Source organism: Callorhinus ursinus, unplaced genomic scaffold (assembly GCF_003265705.2).
Source record: "Callorhinus ursinus isolate GAN/ISIS: 27379988/994484 unplaced genomic scaffold, GSC_fseal_2.0 scaffold1, whole genome shotgun sequence".
Taxonomy (NCBI): domain Eukaryota; kingdom Metazoa; phylum Chordata; class Mammalia; order Carnivora; family Otariidae; genus Callorhinus; species Callorhinus ursinus.
Window position 1 is genome coordinate 85,351,544 of NW_027397063.1, and position 18,143 is coordinate 85,369,686.

General features: G+C 39.2%; 1 protein-coding gene across 3 annotated transcripts in view; it reads right to left on the bottom strand.

Annotated features, from left to right (window-relative positions):
- SKIL (SKI like proto-oncogene) overlaps positions 1 to 17,887 on the bottom strand; it is a 30,286-nt gene extending 12,399 nt beyond the window's left edge. The window contains exons 1-2 of one of the 3 annotated variants that reach the window (XM_073897394.1): positions 17,640 to 17,887; positions 14,253 to 16,039 (exon numbers count right to left, since the gene is read on the bottom strand). In XM_073897394.1, the coding sequence (XP_073753495.1) occupies positions 14,253 to 15,354 (1,102 nt within the window). In that variant the 5' untranslated portion in view covers positions 15,355 to 16,039; positions 17,640 to 17,887. The remainder of the gene's footprint in view (positions 1 to 14,252; positions 16,040 to 17,639) is intronic. The other 2 variants (XM_025879046.2, XM_025879053.2) reach the window with 2 other exon arrangements.
- Positions 17,888 to 18,143: the final 256 nt, after the last annotated feature.

The window sequence follows — 18,143 nt, forward strand, 5'->3', positions numbered from 1 at the left end:
TACTAAGTAATCTATTTTTAAAATCCATTTTAAGGGCGCCTGGGTGGTTCAGTCAGTTAAGTGTCTGCTTTCAGATCAGGTCATGATCCCAGGGTCCTGGAGTCGAGCGCCCGCTGCATCTGGCTCCCTGCTCAGTGGGGAGTCTGCTTCTCCCTCTCCCTCTGCCCCTCATCCCGTTTGTGCACTCGGTCTCGCTCAGTCTCTCTCCCATAAATAAATAAAATCTTTTTAAATAAAAAATAAAATCCATTTTAAATAGTACCTTGCAAATATACAACATTGGTAAGTTTGGATTCTTCTTGCTACTACAATCGGCTAGAATAAACCCCTTCCCTACGGTATTTGTTAGTGGATTAGATAACATTCTATAGCAATAAATACTTTGCCAGGGGAGAGATGTCACTAAGATGGCAACATAGGTTGTTCTTGACTTCACACCCCCTCACAAGAAAAACAACTAACATCTATTCAAGAACAAGACACCACTGAGAGAATCCTTTAACATGGGAGTGTGGAGGTGGTGAGGCTGAAGCACCTCACTGCGCCTCAGAGACCAAGACAGACTGCATTACAAGGATGGATGTTAACTGAACCTACTGTGGTAATCACTTCACAATATATGTAAATCAAACTATCATGCTGTATGCCTTACACTTATACAGTGATATATGTCGATTACTTCTCAACAAGACTGGAGCGGAAAAAAGGTGGATAGACAGATGAATAGGTAGATTTATAATAAAAGAAGTATGGTGAAATGTTTAAAAAAAGAAAAGAAAAAAACAAAACTTAGAAAAAGGGAACCCAGTCAGAGCCTCACAGAGTAACGTGAGTGGAGGAGACAGGACAGAACATCCAGAAAGACCAAGGCAAATCAAGTCTGCAGGTCAGAGGAAGCTGCCCAGAGAGAACGCTACAGATCTGTGGAGGATCCACCTCAAGGATTCAGCACAGTACCTGAGCAGCACATGCTCGTGAGGAAACGCCTCAAAGCTGAGTCATGCTTTTCTGTGGGCAGCTGATATGGTGAGTGATATGAGGGAGGTAGGAGTCCAAAGGAGCAGCCATTTTATCCTAACATGGTAAACTCAAATGGGCATTATTCACTCCACAGCTCTCTGCTAACTTGGCTGAAACACTGATGGGACTGCATTGCACATTTTTACCTTCCCTCTACAGTCTCGCCTCCACTCCCTTCCTTTAACAGGTGATTGATCCTTAACAAACATTTTACACACCAACAAAACAAAACAAAACAAAACAAAACAAAAACTTCACCAGGCTAACCTTGAAACTACTTTGCTTGCTAACACTTATCAGTAAACCATATTTCCTCATAAACTATACATGTGAATAAAGGAAAAGAAGGTAACTGGGTACTTAATGAACATTTTTTTTTTAAGATTTTATTTATACATTTGAGAGAGAGTACAAGCGGGGGAGAGGCAGAGGGAGAGGAAAAGCAGACTCCCTGCTGAGCTGGGAGCCTCACCTGGGGCTCGATCCCAGGAACTGGAGATCATGACCTGAGTTGAAGGCAGACACTCAACCATCTGAGCCACCCAGGCGCCCCTACTTAATGAACATCTATATACCTGATAAGTACTTTATAAACCCTACTTAATTCTAACAAGTACTTCATTAAGTAGGTGTTATGACCTCCATTTTACAGATTAAAAAACTGAGGTTCAGAAACTGAGAAAGAAAAGAATAACCTGTGACCACAAACTTCTCCCTTATTTTCGTTTGTTTTATATGGTCTCCCCACTATCACCAACAACCAGCGCCACTTTGCACACACACCATATTTCAAATCACAGTAATTACCTTGCTCTTTTGGGAAAAGAGTATCTTACAGAGGGAATAAGACTCACATGGTAGAGGAGGGAGCTGAAAAGAGGTAAGGTTTGGGTGAGCAATAAAGACAGGAGGAGGTTAATGGACAACCCCAGTGGAGTAAGAGAGGATGGAAGTGAGATTGAGATAAAGGAAAGATGAGACAAAAATGAGAGCTGGATATTCCTCTGAATGTCTCCACTCTCTTCTGCAACTAGGTAAGGTGTGTGGGAAATGACATCCTCATCCAGTAATTCATAAACACAGCACTCAGGGGACAGCCACTAAATACTAAGAAATTAGGAAAACTATTTTGCCTGATGTCCCAATATTCCAGTTCAGAACCAAGAAACTACATAAAATGGAATAGAAACAGATCTCCAGATGCTAAGCAGTTGTGATTAAAGCAAAATCAATTCGTAAAGTGTCCATGGTTTGATTGGGGGGATCCTGCTAATGGGGGAAAACAATTAGGATGAAGAAACTCAGGAGAAGTCTGATAACCCACGGCCCCAACAAAATGGGTTGAAAATTAAAAGGAAACTGCTTCTGGAGCAAACATTACACAACCTGATCAATCAGGAGAAGATTTAAGACCAATGAAAAGCCAAACATAAAAATATGGTAACTTCTATTGGTGAGAAATCAACATTTTGGTTAAGAATGAACAAGGAATTTGAAAAACTAACGAGATCACAAGATTAGGGAAAATAATGATATTTTCAAAGGATTTAAGAGTATTCAGTGGGGGCCTCTAGGCTCTATACAATTAAAAAAACAAACTCAGGGTGTGGGGAGGGGGGAGTGGCTCAGTTGGTTAATCGTCTGCTCTTGGGCTCAGGTCAGGATCCCAGGATCTTGGGATCATACCTCCCCCCCAACCCCCACCCCACTGGGCTTTTTGCTCAGTGGGGAGTCCGCTTCTCCCTCCTCTGCCCTTTCCAGAACCCTCCCCCCCAACCCCCTCATCCAACCCCCTCATCCAGCCCCCTCCCCCAACCCTGTGCCCATGAGCCCTCTCTCAAATAAACACAATCTTGAAAAAAAAACCACAATCTAGATCAAATATTCTAAAGAAGTTCAGAATCTGAGGCAAAATCAAATGCTTATTTATAAAATAAACCAATCACTTGTTCCCATAGTTTCTCAACCTATAGCTCAGTTCTACAAGTAAATTAGAAAGGGTATTGCTGGCAATGGCAACACTAAATGACAGATGCCAGGTGACAGCTGATAGCCTAAAGAGAGGAGAATGACAAGATGCAAACCCAAAACCTGATTCAAAAAGCAAGACAATCTGAGGGCTTTATCATAGACCAGGGCAAATAATTTATAAATTATTTATATATATTTATATATATATAAATATATCTCAATTGTCCCCTACCTTCATCACAACACGTACAGTAACTGATGTTTAAGAAGTCCTGAGTTAACATGACATGGTTGAATTATATTCTATATTTATGCCAGGTATAAATAGCATACTATATACATATATACCATAACTATATACCTACCACTTAGAAAGATTGAAAACTAAGACATTTTAGAATTCATGAAAAAAGTTAGATTTAAAAAATACTCTGCTGAAAAGAGTAGCTTCATCATCCAGAAAACTCACTTAGGCAGAACATTCTTCACCACAACACTGTATGACAAGAGGTGTTAATAAGCATGGATAAGCTCTCTCTAACAAATCAGTGAAATATAACATCAGCTTGAATTAAATGAGAATTTCTTTTCTAGAAGTCATTTGTTAAACTCATTGTTTAGAAAATAAAGCTCCACTTTAAATGAGTTTTATATCCAAAACAATTCTGGATGTACTGCCCAAAATGTCAACTGTTTCCAGATTTTTTAAAATTCAAATTACTAAAATTGACATATATTCAGAAGTTTTTTCTATTATATCTGGAATCTCAAATCTTCAAAATAGCAAGTTGTAAACTTCTTCACCCGAAGATCTTCACTCAAACTGACTCAGTTTAAAGAAAAAAAAAAGTGACTCACTTTTGATCACATTCATTTCAAAACTCTACAGCTTGATTTGTTTTACTTTTATTCATGATCCAAACTCAGCGTATCTTTATTTCCAGGTCTCTAAACTTCAGATGCCACTGTAAATAATTGCTAGCATGTTAAACACCCATCCCTCTCTAATTTCTGTCCTTTATTTTCTAATATCACACCATCCTACTAACAAAATCACAGTCTAGAGATTTTATAGAAACCTTCCTTAAAGATCACTTAGTGCAATCTCCTAGCCAATGTCTGAATTCCCCATTCAAAATCCCTAACCAGAGGCTGTCCAGCCTCTGCTTCAACAGAGCAGCTTCAGGTCAAGGACCAACTTCCTTACTGTTGTATTTTCAGTACCCAGCACCTGGCATAAAGTATTCCTAATACTAATAAATATTTGCTGAATGAATTCTGAATGACATCTTAGTTCATTAATTCCCAGAGTGGCCTTTTATCAGGTTACTCTGCTACCCTGAAACTGAGAAGACAGTCTCTTTCACACTCAATAAATATCCTTCTACTCCAGGAAGTACCAAAGAAGCCCAACAGTCTCTGGGGCATATTTTTAGAAATTAGATCTACAAATTAAATAATATAAATGATGGGGAAATGTACAACACTAACCATGATAAAATGATGGGATTTAATTTTATCCAACATGTGGTAAGCCATAAACACATCTATAACAACTTATCCTAACTGTGTGTTAAAAACAATTAAGAAAAGCACATATTATACAACAGAACATTCAAAGGCATGCCAGATTTTTTCATTTATTCTGCATTTGTGTCAACATACAAATTAGGTCTTCAAAAAAAGAACAATATAATTAAATGGCACAGCAGTAATGCTACTACTGATCAGGAATAAAAATTAGATACCAAGATATGAGCATCTACTGTCTCTTATCTTACCTTTCAATGTAGGAAAAATTTATTCACTTTGTGTATTTAAAAATTAAAACAAAATACATTACATTACTTGGCAAAGGAGAGAAATAGATCACTTAGTATCTTAAGTTGGAGTCTTAAACATTTTAAAATGCTTTTATTGCCCAACTTCCCCACCATTATCTATCACAAAATGAACAGATGGCATCCTCATCTGAAACACATAGGAAAATTTTCAGACATATTATTTCACTTCAACGGTTCTTTCTCTAAGTCATAAAACAACAAATAATGTCTATGAAAGCAAAATTTAAATAATCCCAAAAAGGTAGAGAAGAATTCATCTTAAATAAATAAAAATTAAGAAATGTTTTGAGTTTCTCTAAATTTCAACTTACTGTGTTATGTACACATGATCCTTTCATAATCAGATTTCCTAATAAAGAACTATTGTATTTTGGTAGTACAATGCTTATTAGTCTTACAATGACAAATAGTTTAGAGAACTTGATTTCATTTACAAAAAAAACCACAATACTTTAGTTGCCACTTTCTAGATACAAAACAATCCCACCCACTCAGCACTATTCATATATAAACATTCCAATTTGTACTGGAATAAATAAATAAATCAAAACCCTTTACAATTCCTAGACTTATCTCCAATAATAAACTTTGCTTTTATGTGGTACTCTAGTTTTTAATTACAATATCAGATATTATCTTTAATGAATGACAAATATTAATGAACTAAAGAAATCAAGGCAATACCTCAAGATATTGGTGGGACTTCCAAAATCTCACCAAAAATCAGAATTAAATTTTTTTAAATATGTGGAAAAAATTTTAAAAACAGAATTTATAAAGAGCTATAAAAGATATAGATTAATTTTTACATTGTGGTGTTCATGAGACAGTAAGCATACAAAGAACTAGCAGATTGGTAAATTTAACAGGTTATCTTAATGATGTGCTTACATAAGAAGTAAAATATAATGCATATTAAATAATCATTACTTTGTACAAGCCCAACATAAATCATTAGCAACCTTACAAAACACATGACTAAGCAATAGTTCCTTAGATATAAAGTGAATATACCTGTCAGGGTCTTTTTACTGTGTTATTATAATACTAAGACATTCAAGTGGCCAATAAATGATTTCAGAAGGACACAAAGACACCCTACCACACAGCTGCCAACAACTCTTACTGAAAGAAACTGAATCTCTCACTAAAGGATCAAGTTTCCTCTATACTTCCAACATGTTGTGAATGAGTGTTTCAACAAATGAAACAGGAATAGTGTTACAAGGTAGCAAATAGCTACTTAAAGAGATTTTAAGGCTTAGTCTTGTGCCTTGTTTCCTTGTAATTATTAGAATTAATCAACCCAATGAAAACTGAAACAATATAGGCACTAACTGCCCAAACACAGATCTTCAGGAATTAGAGCAATGTCTGCTGCTCCCTGGCACTGAAAGATAACCACCTACCTCACAAAGCCAATTTTAAGTTTAACGTGCTTAAAAATGTCCCCAGGAAAAGCAAAGGCTCACATTTTTTTTTAAGATTTTATTAACAGACAGAGAGACAGCGAGAGGGAACACAAGCAGGGAGAGTGGGAGAGGGAGAAGCAGGCTTCCCGCAGAGCAAGGAAGCCTGATGTGGGACTCGATCCCAGGACCCGGGGATCATGACCTGAGCCGAAGGCAGACACTTAATGACTGAGCCACCCAGGCGCCCCAAAGGCTCACATTTTTATAATGTGCAACTATTATCTTAAATCCTTTATGGAAACAAAACCATGCGAAGTCAGTAGTATAGTATCACTCCCTTTACAATGTGAAGGAAAAAGGAGCAAACTGGTAAAAAGTCCTGTTAATAAATTCCTGGTACCTTTAAAAATAATTTTTAAAGTTTATTTATTTATTTATTTAAGTAATCTCTACACCAAATGTGGGGCTGAAACCCACAACCCTGAGATCAAGAGTCACAATGCTCTTCCAACTGAGCCAGTCAGGTGCCCCTAAAAATAAAATTTTTTATACTGGAATTCTACAGTGTCCAATCCATTTAGTATTACAATAACTTAGCAATCTCCATATCACATACATCTTTTCACTAAAATATCTGTATAAATCTAAGGTTTTGCTTTTCTATCCCATTTCAGCATATATGCTTTCTAAAAAATGATGATCTCAGATTATTTTGATTTTCAATTAAAGTATACTGACAATATCAAAATGTAGATTAATTTTATTAAGTGCAATGTAGTCTATTTTTTATTTTACTCTATTTCATTTTATTTGAATGCTGGTAACCCACTAAATTGATTTCATAACCCTCGTGGCCCTTCTCAACTGGGGTTCTCAAGAGACAAGCCCAAATGCCCCAAGGCATCCATTGTATGCAACGAATCAACTTCACTCCAAAGCATTTAGAACGGTACTATATACCATCTTTAGGAGAACTGATGAAACCATCACTCAGATCATTTTCTGTAGGGCTTAATTCTCCTCTCCCGGAAGCCCGGATGAAAAAGGCTGCATGAGTGAAAAATTGCAATTTGAAAAACCTTGCTCCAAGTGAACTGCCTTAAAATTGGTTCGAAAATATTATTTCAACAACTGGTCCTGTATTAATAACACCTGTGTACTGGGCAGGTGCTTTTGCAGATTTACAAAGCATTATGTATGTAAAGGAATTATCACTCTATGTTGCAATTATGAATTACGAAATTTTGTTTTCTTCTTTGCACTTGTTTAGGATTTACTACAATGGGCCTATACTGCTTTCATAATCACACCAAAAAAACTTTTTAATATGGAATAAAAGTCCTAGTGTTACCAAAATGGTCTTTAATGAGTTTCCTAAATTTTTGTATTCCTTGTCCCCACAACATAAACAAAATATGCACTTTTAGTGCTATTTGAAATCTCAAAATAATTTCAATACCATAAATAAAAACAAAATGCTGCCTTGCTTTGAAACTAAACCGGGTTTTCTCCTCGAAAATCACTGGTAACTTTATAGGGCTATTAAGACTTTTCATTCAGTTATTCAAATCTTTATTAAACATCTACCACATTCTAGATTCAGAAACCAGAAGATAAATTCCTGCCCTAGGGTGCCTGCATTTAGTCTTTATGTACATATTTCTGTGACGCACTTCTAAATCTAGAAATAGTTGGAGCCACCCTCCACCCTCCAACCCCTATAAAACTGGGCGCCTGAGGCTCAGTTAAGCTTAAACAGGCTCAGGTCATGATCCCCAGGTCATGATCCTGGGGTCCTGGGAGTGAGCCCTGAATTGGGCTCTCTGCTCAGTGGGGAGCCTGCTTCTCCCTCCCCTTCGCCTGCTGCTCCCCCATTTGTGCTCTCTCTCTCTCTCTGTCAAATAAATAAATAAAATCTTTTTTTAAAAAAGTAATTTTATATTTTTCCTAGTCATTCTTTTTTCTGCCTAGCATGGTGCTGTAATACTTTATTCAGTGATTGAGGCAAACCATACCTTAAGAAAAGGTTTAGAATTTAATTATATATTTTCTTTTTTTGCTTTTTGTAGTCTAATAAAATCCTTAAGTTATTTTATGTATGAACCTTCATTAGACCAAAATTCTGCACGTGGACAAAATACAGGTTCCAGCTGTTACTAAAGCTATTCCCAAACTAGTTCCACCTCTTTACTTGAACAAATTGAGTTCTGGCTCCACGCTTTCCTCTCCCAGAACTCTAAAAGGACTGAAATTAACCCAATTCTTGATTACTTCCTTGTTCTCCCAGTGGCATAAATCATAATGTATGCACAGCTATGAGAACACTACTGGCTGCCTACACATCGATTCAGGTGTACCCTTTTTCTTTTTCCTTGAAGTTTCTTAATTTTTTCCAATTTCTCAGACCAAAAAGAATAAACCTCTAAGTTTTTTTTCAGAAGCCTTTTTAAAAAAGTTAACATTTAAAAAAAAAAAAGTTAACATTTATAACTTTTATATATTTTTTAGTGGTAAAAACAAATATAGGCTCTGTATTTTCTAAACCATAAGGGGGCACTATTCCCAAAGCCATTCTAAAGATTTTATTGGACCGTCTTTAACATAATTCTTATAATAGACCCGTTTCACACTTTTCTTCTTGCATAACTTTGTTTTAGTAAGTAAATATCCAACTAGTATAATTACTGTGTACAAATAACTAAGAGTGAGATACATATGAACCCAATACTGTTATTTTATTTGTGTTAGAAATATCTTCACAGGGCGCCTGGGTGGCTCAGTTGGTTAAGCGACTGCCTTCGGCTCAGGTCATGATCCTGGAGTCCTGGGATGGAGTCCCGCATCGGGCTTCCTGCTCAGCAGGGAGTCAGCTTCTCCCTCTGACCCTCCCCCCTCTCATGCTCTCTATCTCATTCTCTCTCTCAAATAAATAAAATCTTAAAAAAAAAAAAAGAAATATCTTCACATAATTCTAAGTTAAGTCAAAAAGATGTTTGGAGAGAGGCGCCAAGGTGGCTCAGTCAGTTAAGCGGCTGCCTTCGGCTCGGGTCATGATCTCAGGGTCCTGGGATCAAGCCCCACGTCGGGCTCCCTGCTCAGTGGAGAGTCTGCTTCTCCCTCTCCCTCTGCCTGCCTCTCTGCCTACTTGTGCTCTCTGTCAAATAAATAAATAAAATCTTTAAAAAAAAAAAAGATATTTGGAGAAAGGAAAAGTTCCCAAATACATATTAATAAATATTTCAATAATAGTTTGAAGCACCACCCTACATTCCTAGACTCTTCCAAAATGCTTTCACTTCCATTCTCTTACTGGATCAGTTATCCCATTCAACAGTTTATCTGCAAATTATGTGTTTATTTCCAGATCAAACCATCACTTTTCCAAAAAACTCCACATATTCTAAAATATAATGCACTGTTGCTTTTCAAAAATTTATTCAGTTAGTGGGGTGCCTGGGTGGCTCAGTCATTAAGCGTCTGCCTTTGGCTCAGGTCATGATCCCCGAGTCCTGGGATCGAGCCCCGCATCGGGCTCCCTGCTCAGCGGGAAGCCTGCTTCTCCTCCTACTCCCCCTGCTTGTGTTCCCTCTCTCACTGTCTCTCTGTCAAATAAATAAATAAATCTTTTAAAAAAAAATTATTCAGTTAAAAAAAGGAATTCGCTGAGTGCCTCTGACGTGTCAAGCACTAAACTATGTCCTGGGAAAATAGGAAAAAGATAGTCTCTAAATTCAGGAAGTTAGTTATTAATTTTAGAAAGTTAGATAAAAATATTCATACTGGTCCCCCATATGAGCACAAACACTTCATCTGATTCTAACCTTATTTATGCCCACTTAATCAAAATTTATGCTAATCACAAAATGCAGACTATATCACTGATACAGAAATTACCACCAAATCTGCCCCAACTATTACTGGAACACATTTTGTCTCAACACTACTGTTTGTAGTTGCCCATTCTCTCTAGTGTATTTCTTACCTCATTTAGGTTTGGACTAAGAAACGCATTTCCTAAACAGAAAAAAACAGTTTACAAGATGGGAAAATTTTTTTGTACTATTATTATTCCAATGACCTCTGCAGAAATGATGAACTGAAAGGAAAAAGCAAAACTCAAAGTAGTAAAATGTTTAATGGGCTTAAAAAAACGATTTAGTTGATATCTTTAGATCATCTATTTGCATCACATATAATCTGTAGGGTTTTTTTTTCCTAAGCAGAGTAAAAAACCGTATTATTTTACTTAAGAGTAGTCCAGCCTAAATGTTAGAAATCTAAATTTTAATAAAAAAAAAAAAATCAGGGCATGGGGCACCTGAGTGGCTCAGTCAGTTAAGCAACTGACTCATGGTTTCCTCTCAGGTCATGATCTCATGGGTTGTGGGATGGAGCTGGAATCAGGCTCCACACTCAGCAAAAAGTCGGCTTGGGATTCTCTCCTTCTGCCCCTCCCCGCCCCTTGTACACAGGTGCACACGAGCTCATGTGTGCACCACACTCTTTCCCTCTCTAAAATAAATAAATCTTCAAAAAAATATATAAGGGTATACACCATCCTTAACTTAAAGATTGTCAGCCACATTCTTTAACAGTAAAGAACCACCTATGACTACAAGTGGACTTTTCTACTATGCTTGAAAATAATCTTAAGTAAATATCACCCTTCAAATTTTATTTACAAATAACCAATTTGTAGGGCATCCGGGTGGCTCAGTCAGCTAAGCATCCCACTCATGATTTCGGCTCAGGCCATGATCTCAGGGTCATGGAATCAAGCCCTGCATCGGGCTCTGGGCATGGCATGGAGTCTGCTTGGCATTCCTCTTGAGATTCCCTCTGCCTCTCTCCCCACTCACACGTGCTCTCTTTCATTCTCTCTCTAATATTTTTTTAAATGAGCAATTTGCTTAGCAACCTTTTTTCCATAGATAAAACTGTACAAACAACAAAATCAGAATTAGACCAAATAAATAATACCCACTGAAGATGTGGAAAAGAAATATAACATTCTTGCATACATCCACACACTGTAAAATACAATAACCTTATTTCTAACAAAAAGCACAAAAAGCTCTGGTGATATGAAGAAATAAATAGTTTAAGAACACCATTTTGCAAAGCCACCTAGGCAGATCTAAAATCAAATGTTTCTTGTCATGACCTGAGTAAGAAAGAGTTCAAAATATTACCTTTAGTTTCTACACAGAGCCAGTCCCTACTTAGAATACTGACTTTATACCACTTATTTCTTCCATCTAAATATAGCTACTAACTATGCAAATTAATGTAGCTATTAGTCATGCAAATAGTTTGGTGATTGTTACTAATAAATTTCCATCCTTGGAAATAATTTTTAACAGTTGCTACATTTCAATCAACTGCCTACTGAGTTTCATAATTTTGTTTTTTTAATCTAAAACAATACTTTGACTACATTAACTATATAAACATATTGAATTACATTAGTATTTATACTAAACATAAGGTTCTTTATATGAAAGATTAATATATTTAGCATACTCTTCTATTTAAAAAAAAAAAAGAAGAAAGCTTGTCTTGACTTTTTCAAATGAGCTTCCACAAACCAAATAGGTTTGTTTGGCAACCAACTCACTGACTCACAGAAGATAATAATAAATGTTCCCCAGTCAAGGATCTCTCCTAGACCCCCTCCCAGTTAAATACCTTAGTCTTTAATTCAAGTTAATACAGGGGTTATGAACCAATATGCTAAGGGAAATTGATAAGAAAAGTTAATGTTTCTCAAAATTCAGTTTCTACTAAGTTTGCTTTAGGAAAAAGCAGTGAAAATTACTAGACTTCAGTCAGAAGAACTGCATTCAACTGATTCTATCACCCAATAGTTATACAACCAGGAACACGTGACACATCTGGGACTGGTTTCTCATATGAGAAACCTTGATCACAGACCTTCAAGCAAGAACTACCTCACAAAGTTTTAAGGAGAAAATTTTCAAAATATGAAGTGGCAAGCATAATAAACCACTCAAGTATGTATTACACGTGAACCCAAAAGTCTTCTTTCTTAAAGATTTGATTGCTAGAAATTTTCTTAAATTCCCTTAAATTGCTTAAAATTCACATAAAATTGGAAATAATACCAAAATACACTAAAACACTGAAGTAAATCCTGCAAAAAGATAACACAGCCAAAAGGTGGGAAAAAGAAACTCACACCTTCCTCAAATAAAAAAATGAATTCAAATTAATAATTTCTGAGACAATAAAGGACTACATCCAGATGAAGAATGGTTTCAATTTTACCCAAACCCTAGCACATTCAGTTTCAGTTAAGTAAATTCACCATCTTTTCCTTTTTAGCCTTTATCATGGTTCTCAAATGTTTTTCTCACAAACATAGAGCAGGAATATCAGGCAAAGTAGTTCATCCCAAAAATGCTGTCAGAGCAATGAAGATTGGAGCAAGAATATCTGGCAAATAATGTGGTCACCTACGGACATGTAAGAGTAGGGTCCCTAATTAGCTCAGGGCAAGATATCATAAATATCAAAAGGGGCATTCCACATTTTGAGAATATAGATAATTTCCAAGCACAAGCTTCAGCGTGGGACCAATCCAGCTGTAAGCAAGTCCAGCAATTTGAGAACTGGCTTGAGGTCAATTCTGCTTCAAAATCAGTCAATAACTGCACATGAACAATATAAACTTATCTAGGAGCCACTGCCATGGAATTTCCAAGTGCTGACCCTTTGGAAGCAGCAAGTAGCAAACTATCCTGAATTAGATCTAAAATTACCTTCTTGAGCTTCAGAAGCAAATCACAGTTTTATAACTAAACTGTACCTAAATTTCCCTCAAAACCTTAAAGGAACTATAATAAAGCACACGACACCAAATCTTAGATTCTAGCCCAAGTTCTAAGGTTGCTATGAATAAGCTTCAGTCATTTAATACACCTCATTCATGTCTTCTGTGAAGTAGAAAAGGCAGAGAGGATTTCAAGAAATAAAAACTAACAGTGGAAAAATTGGACTCTTAAGATGAAACATGGCCAATCTTTTGTTGTACGAATCAAATAAAATTATACATGTAAAACTGCTCAAGAACAATTTCTGCCACATTTTAAGTGTTAAATAGTGCTAGCTAGTATCTGGTTTTAATCAAGTAGAAAAACACATATAAAAACCAGATCAACAAACTGAATATTCAATAATCCAAATCCTGTTTTATCCAGACATTCAAACTCTTAGAATAAAGATCTTAGTTACCAGATAATGTGGTGGAAACATAATATTTAAGATCTCTCTGCTGACAGGTTTGTATCTTAATATTTAGTCTAAAATAATCTTTTTATTCTAGCTGTCACAATTTTTTAAAGTTATTTTTTCTTTTAAAAAAAGAAAATCACAAATTCTTCAGATAAAGCCACCTTTTCCATTAATTTCCAATACTGATCAAGCCTGAATAGCTAGATATAGAAACAATGTCAGAAATCTGAGATCTACCTTTGAAAAATGCTGTTTGAAGCCCACAGCCAGAATTGTTTTGGCTAGCTATTATACCATTTGCAAATGGAAATAACACCAAAGTGTAAATTATCTTGAGTCCTAGGACAACAACAGATCTAGTCATCAAAAAGCAGGATGTGTGAAAAAGAAAGAGAACATGACTTGAGAAAGAAAGCCCCAAATCCTCCACTCCCTGGCTATATAATATTGGGAAAGCCACTTGGTCTCTCTGAGCCTCATTCTCTTTATCTGTAGAATGGGAATAATCCTACTTCTTGCACTAGGTTGTTTGGAAGATCAAATGAGCACACACACAGGAAAGCACTTTATAGCCTAAAATGTATAATACAAATATAACACATTACATAGAGCAGTATTTTTTGTTGCTGTTGCATGAGCAGTAAGTTTCTTAAGTCACAGGTTAAGTAATAGTCTAAATATAGACTTGATTTCAAGGTAAACTACTGCCATTATTCAAAATTACTATTAGAAAAACAAAACAAAACAAAACTTGCCTTGGATTGAGTTCTCTTTCCATTTCTCATGCTAAATTTCTCCTTCATTTCTTCTAAAATTATCTTCAGTTTCTTTTCTTCAGGTGTCCCTAAGTATTTCTGGTTCACATGAAGATAGCAATGCCATTTGGCTGACTCAAAGCCCCAGTGGCAAGTCCTTTTGTCAGGTGATCTGTGAGAATGCATCACAAACGTCTGGGGCGCAAACATTCCACAGCATTCCAGACACTGAATACATGGAGCATCAGGCTGAACATAAAACTGGGGTGCAAATAGACCCTGACATTTACCCAAGCATTCATGTTCCACTTCAAAGGCACTGCCAGTTTCCTTTAACTGGGCCAATGAGTTTTTAGCAGGAAGTACGCTACCATTTTGAGGAAAAGTGCGTGGCCGCAATAAAGCATTACATAGTCTTTGTGCATCAGTTAATGTGATCAGCCCACAGGATGGGGCATTGAATGGAAGTATTCCCAGAACCTTTAAGATATGAAGTTGGTCTGAGGTACACCGTGAACAATAGATGTACAATTCGTCACACACTGTATTTATTTGCTGGAGTGAAAATTCTCGGAGAACAGAATTTAAGACTTGGGGCAAACAGAGTCTCTTTTCTCCTCCAACCTGAAAACAAGAAATAGACTCCCCTTCCAACACAGTCTGGGTGAGTTCTGTGGAGCTATCAGAAGGGATGAGCAGTGGGCCAGGAAGAACCTGAGGAGATGGAAGAGGCAGAAATACAGTAGGTGACATGCTTTCTTGGGAATACCGAGCAGAAAATGCCGCTGGTCCACCCAGAGAGCTCTGACTACTTAAATGGAATTGCGCCAAAGTGTGTTTCAAACTGGGATTTAAATGTAAAGGTTCAGGCACAGAGGCACAGGTTCGCTTCACATGTTCCCCATCAGTTTCCATTGGCACTTCATAGTCATCCAAGTGTTCCTTCTTCACTGTTGGCATCTTGTTGATCATCATTTTCCCATTTGCATGAATGTCTGTCATCATTTTTTTCACTGGAGGGCCGCCATCATCTCCCATCCCATTCAGTTTTTTATTTGAGCCTTGAACCAAGGAAAAATTTGTCTGTAGGTTTGCCATGGCTAAAAACTGTTGCGTTAAATAAGTAAGTCTGAAATTTGCATTGTTCTTTAGTCACTCATTCGAAGAGAGAAAACCAATGTATATCAATACTTATGGTAACTTACTCTCATAGAAAATTTAAATTTTCAAAGAGAAATCTCCCTAAATTACTGGATATATTTTGCAACTTTATTTGGTTCTGCTTCTACTCTAATATAATTTCACTGCCAGTGCTATAAACTTTCTTCTTTTGTCTCTAATAATAAAGAATATAATTGTGAGGCACACCTCTGAGGAAGCCTTTTTTCTTAATTCTTCAAATATATGCATTAAAATAAACTTATCAGTTCTCTCAATTCAAGAAGTCCAGAATCAATGCAATGGTTTGGTTTGGTTTTAGCAAAACATGTGAAAAGTTTATGTGGTTACTTGTGTCATAAAACCTAGACACAAACACAAATTAAAATGTCACACCCAAATTTAGTTTTTGGCACCAGGGACACCAAAAAAGGGGGAAAAAAATTATCCTCTCTAAAAATGATGCTCTGTTGGTCTGTGTTGACAAACTGAAGGCTTGTATAAATCTTCACACCAGTAAGAAGAGCTTCTGACTCCACTTGAACTTCTACAATTAAAAATGATACCTAAAGAAAAACTGCCCAGTTATCTTCATGGATTACTGTTCATTCTTCTTTTAATTAATCTGGAAGAGAAAGGGGTGGGAGAGAGTTACATTTGAATTTGCTCCAGAGGCCAAAGGGTCAGTTTGAAACTAGTTTCTTAATCTTATACCAAGTTCACTTTACCAAAGGTGACACTTGAGCAATTTCTTTAAATCTAACACCAGTTAACTAGAAGAACTTCATTTAAACAGGAAAGCAATTTGGCGAATGAGTAAAGGGAGCAATAACATCCCTCAAAAGAGAAAGGGCTACTCCAACCCAGAATAGGAAGAACCTTAAATAGATCATCTCACCCAAAACTCAGTACCAGAGGCTTTCTCAGTTATGCCATTTTAACTACAGTAATCCCTTACTTCATCCCTTAATTTTTAAAAAATATACCAGTTTCATCCAAAAAAAAAAATCAGATAGGAGTTAACATATCTACCATATGTAACTAAGTTACAATTTTAAGTGCATTAATTCACCTAGTCAGTGTATGCTATTTTTTCTGGAATGACTGTAGGCAAAAATTAACTTTCCCTTTAAAAGGTTAGTGAATTTGCTTAATGGAAGCCAAAAGCTATAGACTCCACTCCTGGGAATCTCCATCCTTAACAAGACTAATCCCGGACAAAAAACACAAGGCAGACAGACCTCACAAAGAATGCAAATGGAGGAAGAGGGAAAAAGAAAAGATTCTTCTTCCACTTCCTTCCTTCTTTTCCGAAAGAAATCCACTAAACAGAAATTTCTGCCTCCCAAACTCCCAGCAGTTCCCCCTAAAATATACCCAAAGGGTTACGGACCAAGGCCACTAGCCAATGTTCTGACTTTCGCCCACCACAGGAACACCTAAGCCAACGCAGGCCGAGAAAGAGGGCAGGAGGCATGACCTACAATGGGGAGCCCCCACACCCTGAAATCCTCGGCCCACGCAAATCCACCCACCCATCACAAACCCGAGGGGGAGGGCGAAGTGGTGGACAAGGGACCCGGGACGCCTTAGGCTGTGCAAGCGGGGAGCGGGAAGTGGAGGAAGAGGAGTCCCCCAACCCCCACCCACAGCCTCGGGACAACCCCAAGTGTCCTCCCAACACTGCCCCACTGCGGGGGCCGCGGGGAGGACTGTGGAAATCCCCCGCGTACCCTCTCCCCGGGAAGTTCTCGGGTGTTACCCCAGCACTCCTAAGGCTGCACCTCCCCCGCGTGCCCGGGGCCAGAAGGGAGAAGGGTCTGCCGGCGGGTGGGGCGCCTAGTCGAGATCCCCGCGCCGCTGGGCGCCGACAGACGCCTGGGGCATCCCGGAGGAGTGCAGACAGGCGGCTGGGGGAAGGTGGGGGGAGTGACGGGCGTCCGGATCTCCGGGGTCCCGACGGCTCCGGTCAAGTGCAGCGCCCTTCCCATGTCCGCGCCCACCGCCTAGGGTCAGCGAGGCATGATCCGCCGTGGGACACTCGCCCCGCACGCCCTGTGGCCCCGACCCCACCCGGGACCCGCGCATCCGGACCCCCGACTCCGGCCTCCGCGCCCGGAGTAGCTCGACGAGCTTTGTTAACTCCCCACTACCCCCAGCACCGCCGTCGGGCTCCCCGAAGGCCGCGTGCCCCCTGCCTCCCGCCGCGCCCGCCGCGTCCTCACCGCGAGCCGGGGCCGCACCTGTGCCAGCCGCCGCCGCTCGCCCGCTCCCTTCGGCTGTGCCGGCGCCGCTCCGAACCCCACACACATCGCTACACACAGCCCTCTGACGTCACCGAGCCCTCGGCCCGCCCACGTCACTGCGGAGACACACGGCTTCCCGCAGACGCCGCCGCCGTCTCCGGCCGCCCGGGGGAGAGCGAGGGCGGCGGGGAGGGGGAGGGGTGGGGAACGGAGCCAGAGGCGGCACCGCGCGCGCGGCCCCGCCGGCGTCGCTGCCGCCGCCGCCTCGCGGCTCCCAGCCCCTCGGGGACGCGCGCGCCGTCTGGCCTATTGTGGCTCCTTAGGGCTCCCCCCCTCGCCCCGTCGTCTCGCGCGCGCCCCTCCCCCCAAGCGCGCGCCCGGCGCTCCTGGCCTCGCGCGCCGTCTGGGCGGCTGGCGCGCGGCGCTGTCTGCGGTGCACCCGGCGCAGACAGGATGTTCCCTCCCCGCCCCACCCCCCACCGC